The following is a 22,125-nucleotide window of genomic DNA, read 5'->3' on the forward strand; positions in this document are numbered from 1 at the left end:
CTGTCTTATTCTGTGACATCCTCACCATCTCTGACACACTCAAGCCCATTGCTGCAGCCACTGTGTCAATCCACCTGGTAGAGGGCCTTCCTCTTCTTTGCCATCCCTCCCCCTAGTCCTTCTCCAAGGAGTAACCTCTCTTAGCAACATGCTCAAAGTATGAGAGATAAAATTTTCATCCTTGCCTACAAGGAGAACTCTGGCTTCGCCTTCTTTAAGACATAACTGTTTGGTCTTTTTGCAGTCCATGAGATTTTTAGAACTTTCCTCCAACATCAAAACTCCAAGACATCAATTTTTCTTCTGCCATCCTTATTCATTGTCCAGTGCTCAGATGTATAGACTTTAGGAAAATAGGAGTATTATCTATCTTGTTCTCTCCTTGACCCATAGGGCTCAGGCCTTTAACAATGTACCCTCAGAGGATGCTTCTTGACTGAATGGATGCATCTACCTAGCAATTCAAAAGAAAATATTCATCTGTACCTTTTACAAATCCCTTATTTTCATTTTCTCAAGTGATTTTTTTCCCCCATCAAGTTGGAACCAACTCATAGTTGACCTTCCATTTGGTTTCTGAGGCTGTAAATCCAACAGGAAGTGAGTGCTCATTTTCTCCTGTGGAGCTGCTGGTAAATCAGAACCACCAGAAAGGTTCGGATTTTGATTAGTAGTGTAACTCCTGACTGGCTCTATCCCCAGAACTCCCTTAAGTAACATTGCCATTGTTGTTATGTGCTGTCAAGTTGTACCAGTCTCATAGCTGAGCCCCCAGTGAGTTTTAAGAGGTATTAAATTAAAGGAGGAAATTGTCCCTTCTCCTACAGAGCAGCTGGCAGATTTGAACCATATGCCTTCAGGTTGGCAGGACAGCTCCTTATCCACAAAGCTACCACTAGGTCTCCCCACGTAACACTAGGGCTGACTTGACTAGGTTTCTGACACTGATGTTTTGCAAATACTGAGAAAGGAAGCATTATTCTCTGGCCAACTGGTGGAGGGTGTGGCTACTAACTGTGTTTTCATCATGAGACCAGTGTGCTATGTAGGGATTTGACTTATTAGAACACAAAGAGTTCTGGTGCCTATGAATGCTTAAAAGGATAGTTAGTTATTAATGGGAAAAGTTGATTGTTTGAAGCCATTTGGGCATATCTTTGAAGAAAAGAATCCCTAGTTATCTTTTGAAAGTTCACATCAATGCAAACCGTATGGGACACAGTTCCACCATGCCACTCATGGGGTTTCTATGCGTCAGAATCTACTCAACAGCAATTAGCTCAGTTTTTAGTTTTGTTTAGATACACAGGGCCCCCTTGAGTAAGAGGTGGAATGTTCTATTTCCCTCTTTTATAGTGTTTTGGTAGAAAAGTACAGCCAGAATGCTCCTTAGAAGCAAGGAGAGTGAGAATTTGTCTTATGTGCTCCTGGCCTGTAATAAGAGGCGGATAGTCCTAGAGAAGGAAATAATGCTTTGCAAAGTAGATAGTTTGTGGATAAGAGAACACTCTCAAGGAGATGGGTAAGAGAAGACCCCTTGAGGAGATGGATTGACACGGTGATAGGAACAATGAGCTCAAGCACAGCAATGATTACAGGAGTGGTGTCAGACTGGGCACTGTTTGATTCTGTTAGGACTTAACAGCTCATTGCAACAGCAACGAGTACTACTCAAAAGCTGCTCATGGATCTACTTTTCACGTCTTTCCTTGTATTTGGTGTTCTGAATCTTAACCCATCCACATCCGATTCAATACAACAGCCTTCAATATGATTACTTCTCAACATCAAAAAACCCCCAAAATCCTCACCACTGGGCCAAGAGGCAACATCATGATAGATGGAAAAAAGACTGAAGTAGTCAATGAATTAATAGCAGTCAAGAAATCAAAAGACCTATTGCTTTGGGGACGTCTTTTGTCAAGGACCTCTCCAAATGCTAAAGAGCAAGAATGTCAGTTTAAAGACCATGATGCACTTGACCCAAGTAATTCTATTTAACAATGACTTCCTCTGCATCTGAAAATTGGACAATAAATAAGGACGGCAGAAGAATTCATGATGCTTATGATTTAGTATTTGAGAAGCCTACTGGATAATCCACAGATTACCAAAAGAACAAATAAGTCTGTCTTAGAGGAAGTAAAACCAGGGTTCTCCTTAGAGCCAAGGAAGGTGACACTTGTTCTCACATATTTTAGGGGGATTGTTAGGAGGGGTCAGTGTTTGGAAAATTACATCATACTGGGAAAGATAGAAGGTCAGAGAAAGAGAGGAAGACTCTCACCATGATGTGTTGGCATCGTACCTATAGCAATGGGCTCGAGTATATCAAAGTTGGTGAACATGGTGCATGGAAAGCCAAAGTTCGTAACTGTTGTTCATAGGCTGGCTATGAGTTCTGGTTGACTTGAAAGCACATAACAACAATGATAATTATTCTCTACAACAGCAGCTTCTCTGATTCTTCCCCTCCTCTCATCTCTTTTTATTTAAGAGATTTAAGAAAGCACAGTTATTATGACTGACAATAAAGAGGACAGTATCCAACATTCCCTATACAAAGGAAAAGAAAAACTACATATTTTGAAGTAAAATTAAGCACATGAAGGAACCACAACTTCTAAACTATTCTAAAATGCCCACAGGTCATTGTCACAAAATCTTCAACATCCTTCTCAGCATTCTCTCACTAAAACTCTTTTGTCGAAGTTAACAAACATTTACAATATAAGAATACACTTTCCAACTCTATTTTATTCTTTTGGTTATTTGTACCATAATTTAAAAAAAATTTTTTTTCTTAATACCTGGACCATAAAGATACCTCCGAATTAATAAATATCACCGGCATTCTTAAACTTTTAGGGTATTTTTGATGCTTCTTCTATTTTGGTCTCTCGGAAACATGGTCTTGTTCACCTTACCCATGGCTGGGACTGTTTTTAATCCTTCAAGTGTAAACCTATCCAATCTCTGCCTTTCCAGAGGAGAGCTCTTACAGAAACTCCCTCCCAGCAGAGGGAGTGCAAATGATCAAGATCTAGTCAGACACTTAGCAACACTGTTGATTGCAGATAGAATAAGCAGCGTTACGCCTTTTTGGGGAGGCACTTAAAAACTAAAGAGGGAATAATCTTTTAAATGTGGCAAATTAAGAAGAACATGGCTTACAGAGAAAAAGGGAAGATGTTAAAACTCATGTATAATCTTCAAATATTATATTCCATCACAAAATTATCAAGAAATTGAAAACATTATTGCCCTAATGGAAAAAAAAAATTAACTCCCTCAATACCAACTATCACTTCCTAATTTAGAGAGGTCAGGTCTGCTTTTAGTTCTGGAAATGTGTGGTTAAAAACTGCAGATTTTTAAGCTGCAAGGCCATTACTGTCTCTATATTTTTTTTTATTATTCAGTCACATAAAAAATTGGTTGGTAGTAGATTGTTTAGCCTTTGAGCCTCTAACCACGTTATTTTTATGCTTGAAAATTTGCAGAATGCTTTCAAGACCCTTCAGAAATAAAAGGCATCAACTTGTTCCCTGGTGAGTACACATACTTTTAAGACATATTTCCTTCCCACCCCTTCCCTGAGTTTCATAAGGATGATATAAAAGAATAAATAAAGTAAACCTCAAGAGTACCCAGGAGACTTAAATGACTTTGAAGGCTTCAATGACCTCAGTAAACCACTTTCTAAAGCTTCCCACTTAGGCTTGATCAAGTTACCAGACACCCCAGTGCAATTACTGCCTCATTGTGGAATTCTGTATCCATAATTCCATAGGTTTTCCTTTAGCACTTTACTTTCAGATATGGAATATTCCCAGCTTAACAGAATGCATAGTCTTGCTTCTACTCTCAGCCTTTTCATTTGAATGACAATGCACACAGTCATACAAAACAGTAGGCTTGACAAAGGAGAAAATATATAAAGAAGCAAACTTACCATCAAACATGTTACTATAATAACAAAGATGCTGAGAAAAATGACAACGGCATAAAATCCTTCTTTGCTCCAGATTTTGTCCGCTTCATGCTGCTGCCCTTGTAAGACATTTTTCTTTAAAAACAAAACAGAAAGTCCGACGTTAAATGAGAGCTTGGCTAGAGTGGTGTTCTTATCAGACATTAAGCATAATTTAAGCTTTATTCCATTCAGGATAGTGAACACACCTACACGCTCCCCTGTCAGAACTGCTTCTCAAACTGATCTAAGACGAGGGACTGCCACCCTCGTGCATCAAGGGATTATTTTATCTTCTGTACGGGAGCAAGCATGCCGAGGTGGCAGTCTCAGGCTTCATTCATGTCCCTCTCAGCCGCTCTTGCAAACAACCTGGCTCTTAGGTAAGAGAATTATGTTCTTTTCTGTGTTGAGGAAATTGTTTCTGAAGCTTTCCTCACTCTGTTTTATGTCCCCTCCCATCACAAAACCACCGGGGCTCACGTGCTGTAATACTGCTCTTGACTATTAAACAAAAGTGAAACAGGTGCAGACACGATCTTGTGATGCGTTAATAAAGGGCAATCTGACAGCCATTTCCTTCGTTTGTTTACCTTTTAAGCACATTTTTGGTTTTGTGGGTTTTTTTTTTTCCTCAAATAGAATCTGCTTTGTCAAAATCTCATTAAAATATCATCTCAGCCTTATAAACTGCCAGGATGTTATATTTTAGGAAAAGGAGCAGAGAACACCAGGAAGTCCAGAGCTAGTAACAAAAGGTAAAATAAATAGGCTTATTTACTTTATTAGCTTTGCTTCTCTGGAGGTGGGAGGGTGGAGAAACATTAATAATGATACACGAATTACCTTTTTTAGTTTTATCCCACCCATTCTTCTAAAAAATAAATTCACTAAAATAAAAGTTTTAGAGAAAAATTAAGCTGTGTAACACAATGGAATCTATACACTTAACAGTTAAAGAAACTTTAACTTGAAACCGAGTGATTTATAATCAGGGAAATGACTTATGGGCTAAATAAAATAAATTGCCTTCACTCATCTACAACTTAATTTTATTGAAGATTGCCTTTTCTTCTTCCCTACCGAGGGCACTTCCCCATCCTAAAAAATTTTCTCCACTTGTGAGAAAGCCTTGAGCAAAATGTAGGTGACTGAACTTTGAAGTCTTTGCTACTTGCTTTTTAGGCTTTACAGAAAAGTAAAATTGAATGTTTATGAGTTAGATGAAAATAAAAAATATTTTCCTTGAAGACTTTTCTAGGAAAAATTTTGTTTTGGTACTCAAGTGGGTCTATTAGGAAATGAATAAGACAGAACATGTAAGATCTATGCATTCAACTATTGTTCAAAATATTATTTGGAGGGCAATTTAAATTGCTTGAAGCAGTTGAGTTCCCCCCCCTTCACTTGTAAAACAATACTGATGCTCTCACTATATATAATATCGTGCCAATATTTAAAACAAAACCAAGTTTAAAGACACAGAAAAAGACATAGGTAGACAGTCTTTTGGAAAAGTCCTGGTGGTGCAGAGGTTAAAGTGCTCAGTATGGATGGCAAGCCTGAAAATAGTTGACTGATGGAATGCCACAGGAAGCGGCAAGGTTTCATGCTGTTATACTAGAATTTCTATGAGTTGGGTGGCATCTAACAGCAACAACTTTGATTAGGAGAAACTTAGTGGTATTCAAGACCCCTGCGTTAACTCTTGTTCAACAAGTTAAGTTCTCAGCTGCTAACCAAAAAGGCTGGAGATCTGAACCCATTCAGCAGATCTGTGGGGAAAAGACATGTAACATACGTTCATAAAGTTTACAGCTAAGAAAACTTCAGAGGGCAGTTCTACTCTGTGACTCAGAATTACTATGAATCAGAATCAACTCAACAGCACCCAGCAACAACACTTTTATTAGGAACAAAGTATCCTGCTGCAAATGGTATCTTGGGTTCAGGTGCTAACTTTTTTTTTTTTTTTTTTACTCTCTGACATTAACCAGAACATTTCTTATTCCTCCCTTTTATAAGCTGGAAACTAAAAGAAAAGGAAAGCTATTGTAAGGATTTAGCTATTAATTCTGCAGGCACTAAGTTGTTTTCGTTGTTTTCTCCAAAAGCAAAATAGTTAAATCTTAAAGCTTTTTTTGTTCTTGTTATGCGTCGTGGAGTTGTTTGCGACTCATAGCGACCCTATGTACAACAGCCCTAAACCCTGCTCTATCCTGTGCCAATCTCATTGCCTCTGACACACCCATCCAGATTACCCCAGTCACTGGATCAATCCACCTCATAGAGGGCCTTCCCCTCCTGCGCTGTCCGTCCACTCTGCCCAGCATGATGTCCCTCTCTAAAGACCTGTCTCTCCTTACAACATGTCCAAAGTATGTCAGGGGTGCAAGTATCTGAGTTTTAACTCACAATTTAGATTAAAAGGGATACTTCGGAGGGTGGGAAGAAATTTTTGTATCCTAACTCTTGGCACCAGCAGCCAGAAAATTAAAAGACAAATTGCAATGGGAAAGTCTGCTGTTAGGCACTTCTCTAAAGTACTGAAGAGCAATGGTGTCACTCTGGAGACAAAGTACTGAAGAGTAATGGTGTCACTCTGGAGACTAAGGTGCACCAGATACAATCTTTGCAATCACTTGCTATGTACCGGAGAGCTAGACAATGACTAGGGAGGAGAGAAGGAGAACTGAGGCCTTTGAGGTGTGGTGTTGGAGAAGAGTATTTCATAGACTGCTAAGAAAATGAACAGTTTCGTCCTGGGGAGTGTTAAGCCAGGCAAGAATTCAGAGGCTTCTTCTGACATACTTTGGACATGTTGCAAGGAGGAACCAGTCCTTGGAGAAAGACGTCATGCTTGGGAGAGAAGAGGAACAGCGCAGGAGAGGAAGACCCTCTATGAGGTGGACTGATTCAGTGACTAGGGAAATGGGGGTAGGTGTGTTGGAGACAGTGAGATTGGCACGGAAGATAACAGGGTTTTGGGCTGTTGTACATAGGGTTGCTACGAGTCGCAAGCAACTCGACGGCACATAACAACAACTTAGTTTGTTTTCTTTCTCTACTCTTTTCCCGCCCCCATTTGGGCTCTGATGGCTTAATGCTTAGGGGCTTTTTGGACTCCCAACCCAAAGATGGAAAATTTTAATTCACCAGCAGCTCTGTGGGAGAAAGATGGGTAGCTTCCGCCTATGTCATTTACAGCCTCTAAAATCCCACTGAAGGGTCAGCTATGAGTGGTTTCCGACTTGATGGCAATGAGTTTGAGTTTCATGTTTTGTTTTTCCTCTGGAGGCAGTGCTTATAGTCCTATAACTTTGAGGAGACCGGGAATCTCAGAACACTTGATTGTGCTCATGTGAAACCTATACACAGACCAGGAAGCAGCCTTGAGAATAGAGCAAGGAAGTACTGCTTGGTTCAAAAATCAGGAAAGAAATGTGTTAGAGATGAGTCCTCTCACAGATCTTTTCAATCAGTATGCAAAACAGTTCAGGAGTCTGGGCTTTATGAGGAGAAATATGGCATCAGGATTGGAGGAAGACTCATCAATAACCTGTGAAATGTAGATGTCATAACCTTGCTTTCTGAAACTGAGGAGGACCTGAAGTGCTTGCTGCAGAAAGTCAAGGACCACAGTCTTCAATATGTTTTGAAGCTCAACATCAAGAAGACATAGTTTCTCACCACTGGGCCAATTAGTAGCATCATAATAGATGGTAAAGAGACTGAGATTGTTCATAGATTTAGTTTGCTTAGTTCCAAAATCAACACTCTTGGTACCAAGAGTCAGGAAATTAAAAGACAAACTGGGAAAATCTACTCTCAGGGACCTCTCTAGAGTACCAAGGAGCAATGATGTAATTCTAGAGAATAATGTACACCTGATTCAGGCCATGGTATTCACAATTACTTGCTATGCAGTAGATAACTGTACAGTGTATAAAGATAACAGAAGAAGAATAGATTTCTTTGAGTTATGGTGCTAGAGAAGAGTATTGAACATACCATGAACTGTCAAGAGACCAAGCAGGTCTGTCTTGGAGAGGGTGAAATCAAGTTTCTCTTTAGAAGCTAGGACTTTGAATTTCCCATACTTTGGGCACATGACCAGGAGGGACCAGTCCTTGGGGAAAGACATCACACATGGAAGGGTAGAGAAACAGCACAGGAGAGGAAGACACTAGATGAAATGGATTGATAGAGTAACTCAGGCAATGGGGGCAGGTGTGTTGGAGTCAGTGAGAATGGCTCAGGACAGGGCAGGCTTCAGAGGTTGTACATAGGGTTGCCATGAGTCACAGGTGACTTGATGGCCCAAAAGAACAACTAAAAGACTGTTCAAACCCATCAGCTGTTTCACAGAAGAAATACGAGGCAATCTGCTTCTGTAAAGATTTATATCCTTGGGAACCCGATGGGACTGGTCACCTCTGTCCTGTAGGTTCCCCATGAGTCAGAGTCAACTGGACCACAAGGGGTTTGGTTTGCTGTTGCTCTACTAGGTTTCCACGTCACCTGGGGTAGTGACATGTTCCTTCCTGTTTAAGGCAAACCAGTGCTGTTTTCTTTTTCAACTGAAGCAGTGATGATAGCAGAGTTAACCATCCCCCAAAGCCTCCAGTTAGAAAAACAAGTGTTTTGAACTCTTCGAACTTAGTCACTGCACTTTCTTGGTAAATAGACTTCCTTCTGACTCATGTTCCACCTGCTGAGTATCACTATATTTGTGCAGAGATCTGAAGCACTTGATAAGGGCAGGGCAATCAATGGAAAAGTTTTAAGATACGATTCCACAAATGAAAAGAGAGTAATTCAGAGGAATCTCCAATCTACACTTCACATAAGGTTGACCTGATGGCTTATCGATTTTGTTAGATGACCGGCCATTCCAAATTCAAATGTCCCCATGCCTGGGTCAACCCAATGCCACCTTTACATTTTGTTTCATAGTTACATTTTACTTCTTATGTCCTAGTTATATCACTTTGTCCTAAGTTAAAGTAAAAAGAGAGGAATGAATGAGAACAGTGGAAGAAGTTGATGAATTTTACTTTGTTTCATTGCTTAAAATTTAGTCAATTATCTGTATTCATAACAGTGGCTTCTTTATAACCAGTTAAGGTTTATGTAGAATAGGTGTCTGTGTGTGTGTGTGTTTAAATGATTTCTTATCCCAGAAGCTAGGATTTATATAAGAAGATAGTATAAAAATCAAAGCTCTTAGAATAAGATTTTCAATGCTCTAAATTATCTGATGAGTTTGATTGACTGAGACTAATGAAATGCATCCTACAACAATATGGGGTTTTTTTGGATAAGGGCCAAACGTGCAGTGCGTTATGCACAAGGAGAACTATTTGGTTTGGATGATCTGACACATGTTGACATTGATTGTCTTCCTCCTTGACACTGAATGTTTACAACTATAATTCTTTAGACTGATGGTTAGGGTTTCTAGTTTGTAAGCAAAACCTTTAAATTCACCCATGAAGGTTTAGATTTATGTGTCATGGCTGTTGCTTTTGTAAATATTCCATGAAGCTATCAGTCAGCACATTGACTTGTTATTTAAAGAAGGCTACTTCCTCCTTTAAAATCTAAAGTCTGTGAACCTGTAATAATTTGCAATTGAACAGCAACAATGAAAATGAAATCCCAAAACAAACCAGAGAGAAGATGAACTTATTTTCTCAATATCAACCAACAACTGAGTGTTTGTTGTTATTTAATGAGTTATCAAATAATAATTTTAAACAGAGATAAAAATTGTTTTATTTCCCTGAAATTTTGTCTTATTGGGAAAGAGGAGATCTATTTTTATCTTTATGAGCACCTTACCGACAAAATAAAAAAATATTTGAATAACTATAATATTTTAAATCACTTTATATATAAGAAACTGAATCTACAATTTCAGTTAATGGATTAGAAATGAAAACCACTGTATCAACAAATGGAATATATGTTCAGTATTTATCTTTTTTCAAGAGCTATTTTCTACTTATAAAAAATCAAACTCAAGAAAAGAGAATTAAAATATCTTTAAAGAAAAACCCTACCAAAACCAAAACCCCAACTCAAACCACTGTCCAACTCTTCGATGCATAGCATGTAATTGTGAAGACTATAGCCTGGATCAGGAGCACCTTAGTCTCCAGCCTGACGTTGCGCTTCAGTACTCTTGAGAGGTCCCTCACAGCTGACTTTCCTAATGCAATTCATCTCTTGATTTCCTGGCTGCTGTTACCAAGAGTGTTGACTGTGGAACCAAGTTAAAACTGTTAACTATCTCAATCTCTTCACCATCCATACTGATGCTGCCAATTGGCCCAGTGGTGAGAATCTTAGTTTCCTTGATCTTGAGCTTCAATCCATATAGTAGGCTGCAGTCCTTGATCTTCTGCAGCAAGCGCTTCAGGTCCTTCTCAGTTTCAGCAAGCAGGGCTGTGTCATCTGCATAACACAGATTGTTGATGACTCTTCCACCAATCCTGATGCCACATTGCTCCTTGTACAGCCCAGCATCTCAGATGATCTGTTCTGAATACAGATTGAAAGGGTATGGAGACAGATTGCATCGCTGATGGACCCCTTTCTTGATTTTGAACCATGTAGTGTCTCCTTGCTCTGTTCTGAAGACTGCCTCTTGGTGCAAGTATAGGTTTTGCATTAGTACAATCAAATGTTCTGGGATTCCCATTCTTCTCGGAGTCAGCCATCGCTTCTTGTGATCCACACATTTAAAAGACTTTGCATAGTCAATGAAGCACAGATAGACATTCTTCTGATATTCTTTGCTTTCTGCCAAGATCCATCTAACATTAGCTATAATATCCCTAGTACCACAACCTCTTCTTTTTTTTTCTATAATTATATTTTATTAATTTTCATAAACATTTACAGAGATTTTGGGCTTCCACTCATTCATTGTTGCACTATTCTCTCTACCCTCCTCCCAGTTTGTTCTTGTCCAAATGCCACAGTGCTTGTCAAAGCCAGTTCTGATTAATCTTCTTTGTCAGTGTATCCTTTGCCATTCCCTATCACTCCTCCCTGAGAGAGACTTCACCCTGAGTCATAAGGAAAAGGGGACGGCGTATTCTCTTAGCTACTTCCTGCTGAAAAGGGACGCTGTGGGTTTCAGGGTGAAGATCTTCTCTCACTACTCTAAAGGGCCCCTTTGGCAGTAGGAAACACATAGACTATTATGGAGATTGATTTTGGAATTTAGATGCACTCTTATTGATTGTGCTTGGCTGTACATGTACATATCCTTCAAGATGTATCATGGGGGTGTTGCAACCTAGAAGACACAAATTTGACTAACAAGTTATAAGTACATGAGTCCAAAAATTATGGAAAAGTAAAAGAAAAGATTCTTTCATTGTTTTACAAACCCTCCCCCAGGTCCCCTCCACCATGCAGCCCTCGCTCTAGTCTCCTGTGATGACAGAAATACCCAGTTACATATCTCTTTTAGACAGTTCTCTCCCTCCTCTGTTTCAGTGCAGTATACATTATTGAACCCATCTTACTCAGTCTCTCCCCAACCCCAAGGACAGTCCCATTCTACAACAGTGGCATCATGTAATATTTGTCCTTTTGTGACTGGGATATTTCACTCAGCATAATGTTCTCCAGAGTCAACCATTTTGAATAATATTGCATGAGTTCCTTGTTTTTTAATGCAGCATAGTATTCCATTGTGCGAATATACCACAGCTTCTCTAGCCATTCGTTTGTTGATGGGCACTTAGGTTGTTTCCAACTCCTTGCTATTGTGAACAAAGCTGCAATAAACATGGGTGTGCATATATCTGCTTGGATGTCAGCTATGGTCTCTTCAGGGTATATTCCCAGTAGTGGAATTGCTGGGTCAAATGGTATCTCTATTTGCAACTTTTTGAGAAAGCACAACCTCTTCTAAATCCAGCCTGCACATCTGGCAGTTCTTTGTTGATAATATTGTTCCAAACATTTTTGGATAATTTTCAGCAGAATCTTGCTTGCATGTGATATTAATGATATTGCTCGATAATTTCCACACTCTGTTGGGTCACCTTCTTTGGAATGGGAACACATATTTATCTTTTCCAGACAGTGGGCCAGCTAGCTGTCCTCCAGATTTCTTGGCACAACTTAGTGAGCACGTCCAGGGCAGTGTCTGTTTGTTGAAATATGTCAGTTTGTATGCCATCAACTTCTTTTTCCCAATTCCTTCAGAGCAATTTGAACTTCCTCCTTCATCACCATAGGCTCTTGCTCATGTGTTATTTCATTAAATTCTTCTGTGTCAACCAATTCCTTCTGATACAGTGCAAAACCCCCAAGATTTTTGGCTGTTGTTATAGTTAGGTGTCATCGAGTTGTGACCTTACAAACAACAGCTCTGAACTCTGCCCTATCCTGTGCCATCATCACAACTTCTAACACACTCAAGCAATATCACTATGTCAAACTATCTGGTTGGATGTCTTTCTCCCTTTTGTCAATTCTCTACCTTTCCAAGTATGATGTCCCTCTCCAAGGAGTAGCTTCTCCTAGCAATATGCCCAAGTTATATGAAACAAAGCTTTATTATATTCGCCCCCAAGGAGCACTTTGGCTGTATGTTCTCCAAGATATATTTGTTCTTTTGGCAGTCCATGGATATTCAGAACTCTTCTCCAATACTATAGCTCAGTGGCAGCAAGTCTTCTTCTATCATACTTATTCATTGACCAGCTCTCAGATGCACAGAAAGTGATCAGAAAGACTATGGCCTGAATCAACTGCACCTTAATCCTCAAACTGACATCATTGCTCCTCAATAATTTGGAAAGGTCCATATATTTGTTGTCAACTATCATCAAATCAACTTGGCAGCCTCTCTGTACAGCAGATCCCAACCTTGCCCAAAGCTGCATGATCTTCATAATCTCCAGTGTGTTTAAGTTCATTGTTGTAGTAATGACAATCCATTTCATTGAATAAATGTCAATCCATTTCATTGAATATCTTCTCCTTCTCTGACTTCCCACCTTTTTCAGGGACTGACCTATCCTAACAACTGGCTCAAAGTATGTGAGACAGTCTCACCATCCTTGCCAGCCACTAAGGGGCAATCTGGCTGCACTTCCTCCAGCATAGTTTGCTTTGTTCTTCTAGTAGTAGATTAAATACTCTTTGCCAGCACAACAATTCAAAGGCACCAGTTTGATCTTCCTTACCAATCCCTGAACTTGGGAGGCATCTCCTTGTAGAATTGCACAGTGCTATCTTCAATTTTTTTTCTTGTTTTTGTGTTCAGAGCCTCTGGTTGAAGGGTAATGCCTGGATTGTTCTAAGAGTATATGAAAAAGAAAAAAATCTCTAACAGTCTATCTGCACTTGATGAAATACTTTCTATAATCAGTTCAGACAGTTTCTGACCTCCTGTGATGCATTCCCAGGTGGAAATAAAAGATATTTTTGTTATTCAAGTACACTCTCAATATGGCTATCTGTATGAACTAACAGCTCTGCAATGAGGGCTCAGCTACACACCTCATCTTCCTAGGGCCGAGTTGTGTTAGTTATAGTTGTGTACTTTCAAGTCTCTTTGACTCACACTGATCCTATGTGACAGAATATAATGGCTACATAAGGTTTCCTAAGCTATAGTCTTTACTGGCACAGGACTCCAATTCTTTCTTTCATGGAGCTACTGGGTGGATTTGAACCACTAACCTTTTGGTCAGTAGTTCAGTGCTTAACATTATTGTCTTTTTTATATGGTAATTCAGGAATCCATTAAGTGGGGATTGCTAAGGCATAAATTAGGAGAGTGCTGTACAAAGATTTAAATCCCAGGGCACAGAGCATCATATATCATACTTAGCAACCCAGGCTTTCTTCTATAATATTTAGGAAGCTAAAGAAAAATCATGAAAGTAGGAGGGCATACATATCCAGATTTGTTTTAAGAAAGACTACTGTGGTGGCAAGAAAGGAAACATATTAGACCTGAGGGGAAGAGGAGTAGGTGCCAAACTAAATTCAGAAAGATACAATAATACAGTCATGATTCCATAAAAATGTACATTCTCCAACAGACCCCGCTTTCAAATTACATTTGCTTGATTTTATACAAGGATTAACATATATTAAAATGGTTTACATTTTAAATATTTAAGACAAAGTCTACACTCTTCTTTGTATGAGTAAATTGAAGCTCACCATGGGGGGTGGTGTTGTGTGCTGTTGAGTTGGAAACAACCCATAGCCAACCTTCCAGAGGGTTTTGAGAGGCAGTTGATTGCACAGGAGAAGGGTGTCGATCCTTCTCCCCCACCCAGTGGTTGACAGAGGTGAAATGATCTGCCCTCAGTCAAATACTGACTTGAATCCTAGTGGTACTGTTGAAACTCAACTCTTGTACCAAAGCCTTTCATAATGTATCTGTGATGTGTGCTGAAATAAGGATTGACGTATGGGAAAAAGGAATGGGTGGGTGGGTGAAAGGAATAGATTAAGAGATTTAGATTTTTATTTCCCTTTATCCCTCATTTGATTTTTCGCCTTGATAAAGGAACTTGATTTTTGTATCTATAGATGTTTCCACATGTTTTTTCAAGTTTTAGTTCTGTGACTATGAATTTGATTACATATGTAGATAGAGAAGGCTCATTCTAGGAGTTGGTTAGAATGACATGAGGCAGGAATAGAAAGGGGCTGGTACTTATAAAGAAATGAGATGGTGGAAGTGGCCAGGAAAATATGAAAATTTGGAAAATGCTATGATGAAAATATCTGTGAGTTCTTAAGGTTTTGGTTTTCAGAAGAAAATCACAAAGGAAATGAACTAAAAGGTTATGGATGTTGTAGTATTTCCCAGGTACTGTCAAACTGATTTTCAGCTTCTTGTTGTTAGGTGCTCTCGATTTGGGTACAACTCAGCGACTCCAAGAACAGTAGATCTGAACCCTGCCCTATCCTGTGCTATTGTCACAATGTCTGACACACTTGAGCCCCTCACTGCAGTTACTTTGTCAGTCCATCTGGTTGGAGGTCTTCATCCCTTTTGTCAATCCTGCACCTTCCCAAGCATGATCTCCTTCCCCAAGGAATAGCCTCTCCTAGCCCAAAGTGTGGGAGATAAAGTTTTAGCATCTGTACCTCCAAGGAGCACTCTGCGCCTTCTCCAAGTCATAGGAACCCTGTATGACAAAGTAGGACAGCCTCACAGGGTTTCTTAGGCACAGGCATTTGCTTTGGATTAATCTGTCTGCACAAGAGCAAATTATCAGGTGTTTCCCCAGTTTAGCCACTGGATGAGTTCAACCTTTCAACATTACAATAAGCAGCAAAGTGCTTAATCATGGAGCCATCAGTGATGCTTTAATTAGGGACAGAGGAATATCGACTCTTCAAAGTGAGGACCTCTGTATAGGAAGACAGGTTTGAGAGTCTTTTTGGTTCTTTTGACCCATTAGTATTAAATACCAATCAACAAATTTATCTAAATGAACTTCCTTCCAGACACTTGCCTGGATAAATCAAGGGATCCTATAGCCATTAAAGATTTAGAGAAGACAGCGTAAAAAAGTGAAACTTCAGTGTGAGACTGAATTTTCCTAAATAAAGTTCCAGAAAGTGAAACTTGGATGTGAGAATTAATTTCCTTAAGGGATAAACAATACAATGTGCAGATCAAAGGATTCTGACCCTTGGGGAGATTTTTATTATCAAGCAACATTATAATAATGAATTTCAATCCCCCCTTGTATTAGCTGATCATATCATGCTAACTGTGCAAACTTTAAATAAAATATGCCATAACATACCTCAGGGGAGATGTCTGTAATTCCAAATTGGGATAAACTTTGATGCAAAACATCAATATTAAGAGAACGCAGGACTTCTTCAGATGGCAATGCTTCGGAATTTCCAGTTTTTCGGTTTACAGGAGACACAAATAATTCAATACTGTTCTTCTTTTCCTAGTAAAAGCAGATTATTTACATATGCTATAGAAACACTTTAAATCAACATTCTATCCTCTAGAGGGAGTCCTATTGGCCTAGTGATAACAAGCTATGATGCCAACCCAAAGGCACAGAGTTTGAATTCACCAGCTACTCTGGGGGAGAAAGAGGGGCAATCTCCTCCCCTGAGGTTTACAGCCTCTGAAAACCTGTTGAAGGGTCTGCTATGAGTTAAGTCTGACTCAACAGTACATAATAGCAACAGAAGTCTTCAAGAAATATTAAGTCAGAGTTCTAAAAGATGTCTTACATATGATATTTATGAGTTAGTCTTGATATATTTAACAGAAACAGTATCAAGTTTGGAATCTTCAGTGACCTTCTTACAATTAGCTGGCACTTCAAGATTTACAAGTTTGTACTTCTTTGTGTGTTACTTATTTGCAATTCCATTTTATAATCTTAAAAAGATGGTTTTTCAGATGTTTTCCACATAAAAATGCCTAAGGAGCATTTAAAAATAAAATAAAAGTATAACCTGTTATAACAGTGTATCTTTAGCATTCTTTGTCATTCTCAAAATTCTCCTTCCCAATGAGTCAGAACTAACTCATAGCTCACCCTCCAGCAGGTTTTCTGAGGCTACAAATCACAAAGAAGAAGATTACCTTTCTCCTAGGGAGCCACTGGTGAGTTCTAACCTCCAAAAAGAGGTGCCACCACTCCACTAGCTGCACAACTCACCACAGACTTCCCCACCACAGGACTCTTTTTATGCCATATGCTAGGTCATTTCTTAGAATTTAAATTAGCTTGAGGGTCTGACAAGTTGGGAAAGATGGCTGTCCATGTGCTTAGCAGTTTCTTCCTTGCTTTACTTATTTTTATGCTTAAATTATATTTTACTGCACTTTTAGCTATAATTTATCACTAGACCTAGCAACTTGGGTCTTCATTTGAAAATTCCCACACAAATTGTCCACTGACATTAGTTACATTTTCAGAGTTTATCACCATTCTCTTTAGTTATATTTTTGTTGCTGCATTTCTAGTGCTCTAGGATCTCTGCCTCATCATCTTTTCATCTTTACTTTAGAGTACATGTTGACCTTTAGGTCTCTGATTTTCAGTAGAGGCATCCACTTCCTCAACAACATGCCTCTGGAAATTCTATGAACTCTGATAAATGTCGATAGTTATAGAATGGTGTCAGGCCTTTTGTTCCTAAGGTTGCTATGAGTCATGCTCGGCTTGACGGCAATCAACAACAACAACCACAACTAGTTTAATGAGAAATAGTCTATTTTGTATGCCACTCTGCTATTCTTGCTTGATTTATGATTCTACACTCTTCATTTCAAATATGTCACACTTCTTAAGTTGATCCTTGAGTCGAAATGCATGTGTTATACAATACTATCATAAAGCTTTTCTACTAGTTTTATCTTAGTAGTTGAAAAGAAATAAGGATTTTTTTTTTTAAATTATAAAGGCTCTCTATCTCACACATACATTAAAAATAGTATGGTCATTGGTATTTGCTCTTTCACAGATGATACAAAGAATTTGTGCAAATGGATTTTTATTGGCCTTTCCTTCTTGATACATGAAGTTACCGCATGCTAGAACATTTTCTTTTAATGCAGTTTGTCAGCATTTCAGCCATGTGTAAAATGCAGCATCATTTTTAGAAGTGTATTACTAAATGTTTTTGTGTTTGCAGGAAACAAGAGATGATGACTAAGTACAGTATATTACTGATGTGAAACATATTCATAACAATTTAAAGAGCTTATGATCTAATAACAACAACAGTAGGGATAGAGCATTTGTTTTATGCCTAATATATGTGTACCTTGAAACCATATCTGGTTTAACACTCCCATGAAATAGTAATCTTAACCCCATTTTACAAATGAAAAACAGAAATAGGTTACTCAGAGTCAGACACTGGGGCACTGCCAAGTTGGAAAGTGAGTTGGTTGTGTTTGTCTCAAAAAACCCTGTGCTCTTAATCACTGTGTTCTGAAGCGTCACATATGGTAGCAACTATATTGATTATGATGACTACATTTAGAAACAAATGTGCACATAATGCTACATTAGTTACTGGGTATGTTAGATTCCTCTTTTGGTTCTGTGAAAAGTTACTATACTATTTGGATAAATAGTTGCAAAAGTATGCCCAAGATAGCTTTCTCTCCTTTCTCTATGAGTGAGAGAACTTTTAAAATATATCTATCTCTGTATCTTATATAGATATTGAAAGCTTGCCTGTAGAAAGTGAAAAAGACTTGAAGCACTTATTAAAGAAGATTAAAGACTACACCCTTCAATACAGACTACATCTCAACATCAAGAAAAAAAAATCCTCACCTCTGGGCCAAAAGAAAACATCATGATATAGAAAAGATTGAAGCTGTCAATTGTGAAAGGAGCAGTGTTAATATGGAAAGGCTGAGTTTGAGTTCCACCCACTTCATAAAGGGGAACTGTCACTATCAATGATATCCACAGTACCAAAATAGTCACAAAGTCAGATATGCCATCCTTATGCTCTTGCACCTTTTTCTACCAATCGTTGGCCTCATGTTTGTTACAAGAATCACAGATTTCACTAACAGTTGTGGGGACTTTTAGGGAAATAGGTTGGAGAGTTAAGGAGACAAAGAATATCATACAATGCAAATCCGGGTTTAGACAAACAGTCCTAAGCCAGATTAATTAATTTGTGAAAGTCCACATTCAGCTCAGCTGCACGAACACAAGAAGCCTTGGATTTCTTCAATTAGTCCAGCAAACCTTGTCTCAAAGCAGTTACAAGTCAGTTTCCCCTTCAATCACTTAACAAGCAAAACCTTTAACTGTGGCTTTTATCTCCAGAGATTTTATGATACACCTTGCCACAGTCTTTACTCTCTTTTCACCAATGTCACCACTTTCTCTTACAGTGCGGAAATAACTCCCTTATATTGGTCCCACAGCTATTGATCATTTGTAAGACCATAGGCCCACAGTTAAGGTAACTGTATACTAACTCATGGCTACAAAATTCCATTATCAAGGTTCTGATTCCCCCAAACCACCCTCTGGCTTTCCTAGCCATTATCTCTTATTATCTGAAGGATCAATCTTCCCTTTATGATCATCTATATTCATGGATGTATGTAAATCAGCTGTTTTACTCCTTAAGTCTTAATCCTCCCATTTTAGAGAATCAATTTCTGATTTGCCTAGTCCTGTCAAACCAGTACTCTGATGAAACAAAGATGTCTTTTTCTCTGAGGAACCTTTTATTACAGTTGAAACTTTGAACATCTGCATCTATAAACAAAGGTCCAGTTTAGAGCAAATCTTCAGGTAACAGTGATAAACATGATCTTACAGAATGAACCATCTTCTCTTCATCTGGTTGGATTCTACTCAATACATTTCCAGCTATCCATGGCTAGGTCCAAGTGGACATCAACTGTAAACTTAGGAGTCCACCCTTCTCACTGTGTTTCAGACTGGTGGGTCTTTCACTCAAACTTAACTCCTCATAGACTGAATCAACACATGAGGGATCTTCAGGACTCCCTGCTCCAAAAACCAGTATACCCTTCTTTATGTATCCGTTCATTATGCTAGGTGAACAGTGCTGAGGGAACAAGTCCAAATCCAGCTTGTCTCTTAATTACTGCCTATCTCCCACTTCCACTTGTTATGTGGACACAGGTGGTCATCATGAGGAAAGCACCCACATTAGCTTGCCTTGGTTCATTGGCAAAGTCTCTACTTTTCTATTTGTCTTCTTTCAGAAGTCTGTTCTTCAGAGTACTAGGTGGAGCTTAATCCTTCTTAGGTTAAGCTCCATATTCAGTAGCAAATTCTACTATTTACTATAAGGATCCTTTTAGGGCAAATTTTCCCCTTTTGAACATCCAATTAGTATTCAACTGCCTTACATTTTTCCTCTAAATTACAATATGTCCTATAATATGACATCCAGTATTCATTAACATTGCTTTATCAATATCCATTAAGTATATCATATATTTCAAATCTACATCTCAAGATAACAAAATCTAATATAGTTAAATCAACAAAAACTTTAATAAATTTTTGTAATATATCTTAACATTAAATCAATAAAAACCTTAATCATTCTTTTTCAATATGTCTTAGCATTAAATCAACAAAAACATTAGTAATTTTTTACAACATATCTTGATATTGTATATCAAGGAGGAAAAGCATCACACATAGACTTTTAAAGGAACTTTCAGTTTCACCTTAATTCATCTTCAGACCTTATAGTTTCAGGCCATAAAGCAGCCTATCAACTTTCTTTTTATCTTAGTAGCAGCAAAAGTAACCTTTTAGGTTTTCTCCCTTACTTTGTAGAAACAAATACTAACAGTTTCAACTATACCTTCCAAGCTCCATATTTACAAAACCAAACCATATTTCTATGTGTATGGAGCAACAAATTCCACTCCCTCTAACACTATTTGTGAAAGGAGAAATGGTAACATGGGCAAGGCTAAGTCTTACTTCTACCTACGCAGAGAGGGGTGAATTTTGGATTAACAGTGAAACTGCCTATGGCCTATCCCACCAGAATCCCCTAAATATAAATGAATACCTACATCTAATATAAATAGGGAGCTTTGGTGGCCTAGTGGTAAGAAATTGCACTGCAACCCCGGAGGCATGCAGTTCAAATCCAGCAACAACTCTGTGGGAGAAGGCTGGGCAATCTCCTCTAGTGTGATTAACTGCCTCTGAAAACGCACTGGAGGGTCAGCTATGGGTTGGTTCCAACTTTAAGGTACACAACAACAAAAAGAAAATATTTAGAGAGCTCTCATGGCCTAGTGGTAAAGAACTGCACTGTAATCCTGAAGGCACTTAGTTTGAAACCCAGCTGTTCTGTGAGAGAAGGATGGGAAGTCTCCTCCCATGCAATTAACTGCTTCTAAAAACCCATGAAAGGGTCAGCTATGGGTCAGTTCTGACTTGATGGTACCCTACTACAACAAAAATAACAAGAAGAAGAAGAAGAAGAAGAAGCTATATTAGATATCTAAATATTTTCTCACTGAGTGCTGTTAAAGTAGAATTCCAATTCATAATGACAGTGTACGATCTAGTCTGCACAATTTCCTAGGCTGTGACTTTTATGGCAGGAGCTTGGTAGGGTATTTTTTTCAAACCACCAACCTTTTCATTAACAGCTGTGGGCTTAACCTTTCTGTTACCAGGCTTCCTCTTCTAAGTGGTGGTTAGATTCTGTTGAGTCAGTTTTCACTCACAGCAACCCTGTGTACAAAAGAACTCCACATTCTTCTGTCCTGTGCCATCCTTATGGCTGTGGCCATGCTTGAGTCCATTGTGGCAACTACTGGGTTATTCTGTTCTGCAGTACGTCTTTCTCTTTTTTGCTGTCTCCCTAATTTGCCAAGTGTAATGTACTCCCACAGGAACTGGGCCATCCTAACAACATTTCCAAATTGTGGGAAGACATCTCAGACAAACTTGTTTGTTCTTGTCTTTCTTTCTCATTACTGTGGAGTGGGATCAACTCATGGGTTTTCAAGGCTGTAAATCAAATGAGAAGAGATTGTCTTTCTCTTTTGATGTGGATAGTAGATTGAACTGTCAGAGAGGCTCAGCATTTGAGTTAGCAGCACAATTCTTTACAGACTACCCTCATTCTTCTGTCAGTCCATGGTACAGTCACTATTCCTTGCCAGTTGTGTTTATCATGTACCATCAAGTCAGAACAAACCTATAGGTATCTTTCATCAGGTTTTCAGAGCCAGTAAATCACACAGGAAGAGACTGCCCATCTTTCTACTACAGAGAAGTTGATGGATTTGAACTGAGTGCCTTTGCATTGGCAGTGCAATTTGCTAGGAGTACAAGTTAAAGGTATCATTTTCATTGGTTAGATTTTACTTTCATAAAAGGCAATCAGAAACAATACTCATTGGTCAGTTTATCATACTATGGTGGCTGCTATGATGCTAGAAGATGTTATTGGTATTTAAAATACTATTGGTATCACTCACAGAAAATAGGTTTCACCAGAGTTTTCAGACTTAGGCATTCTAAGATGTAAGAGGACCTGGAAATCAATTTCTAAACATTGCCATTGAAAACTTCTTCTTTTAAAGATTTTTTTTGATCATGGAATGCAGTTAACTTATAGAATAA

General features: G+C 38.6%; 1 protein-coding gene across 2 annotated transcripts in view; it reads right to left on the reverse strand.

Moving 5' to 3' along the window:
* PTPRR (protein tyrosine phosphatase, receptor type, R) overlaps positions 1–22,125 on the reverse strand; it is a 462,079-nt gene that overhangs the window by 209,119 nt on the left and 230,835 nt on the right. The window contains exons 3-4 of one of the 2 annotated variants that reach the window (XM_006886086.1): positions 15,784–15,939; positions 3,956–4,069 (exon numbers count right to left, since the gene is read on the reverse strand). In XM_006886086.1, coding sequence (XP_006886148.1) covers positions 3,956–4,069; positions 15,784–15,939 — 270 coding nt within the window. Of the gene's footprint in view, positions 1–3,955; positions 4,070–4,345; positions 4,516–15,783; positions 15,940–22,125 lie in introns of those variants that run through there. The other variant, XM_006886087.1, reaches the window with a different exon arrangement.

The sequence above is a fragment of the Elephantulus edwardii genome, unplaced genomic scaffold, assembly GCF_000299155.1.
Source record: "Elephantulus edwardii isolate Elephantulus edwardi_28Jun2011 unplaced genomic scaffold, EleEdw1.0 scaffold00047, whole genome shotgun sequence".
Lineage (NCBI taxonomy): Eukaryota > Metazoa > Chordata > Mammalia > Macroscelidea > Macroscelididae > Elephantulus > Elephantulus edwardii.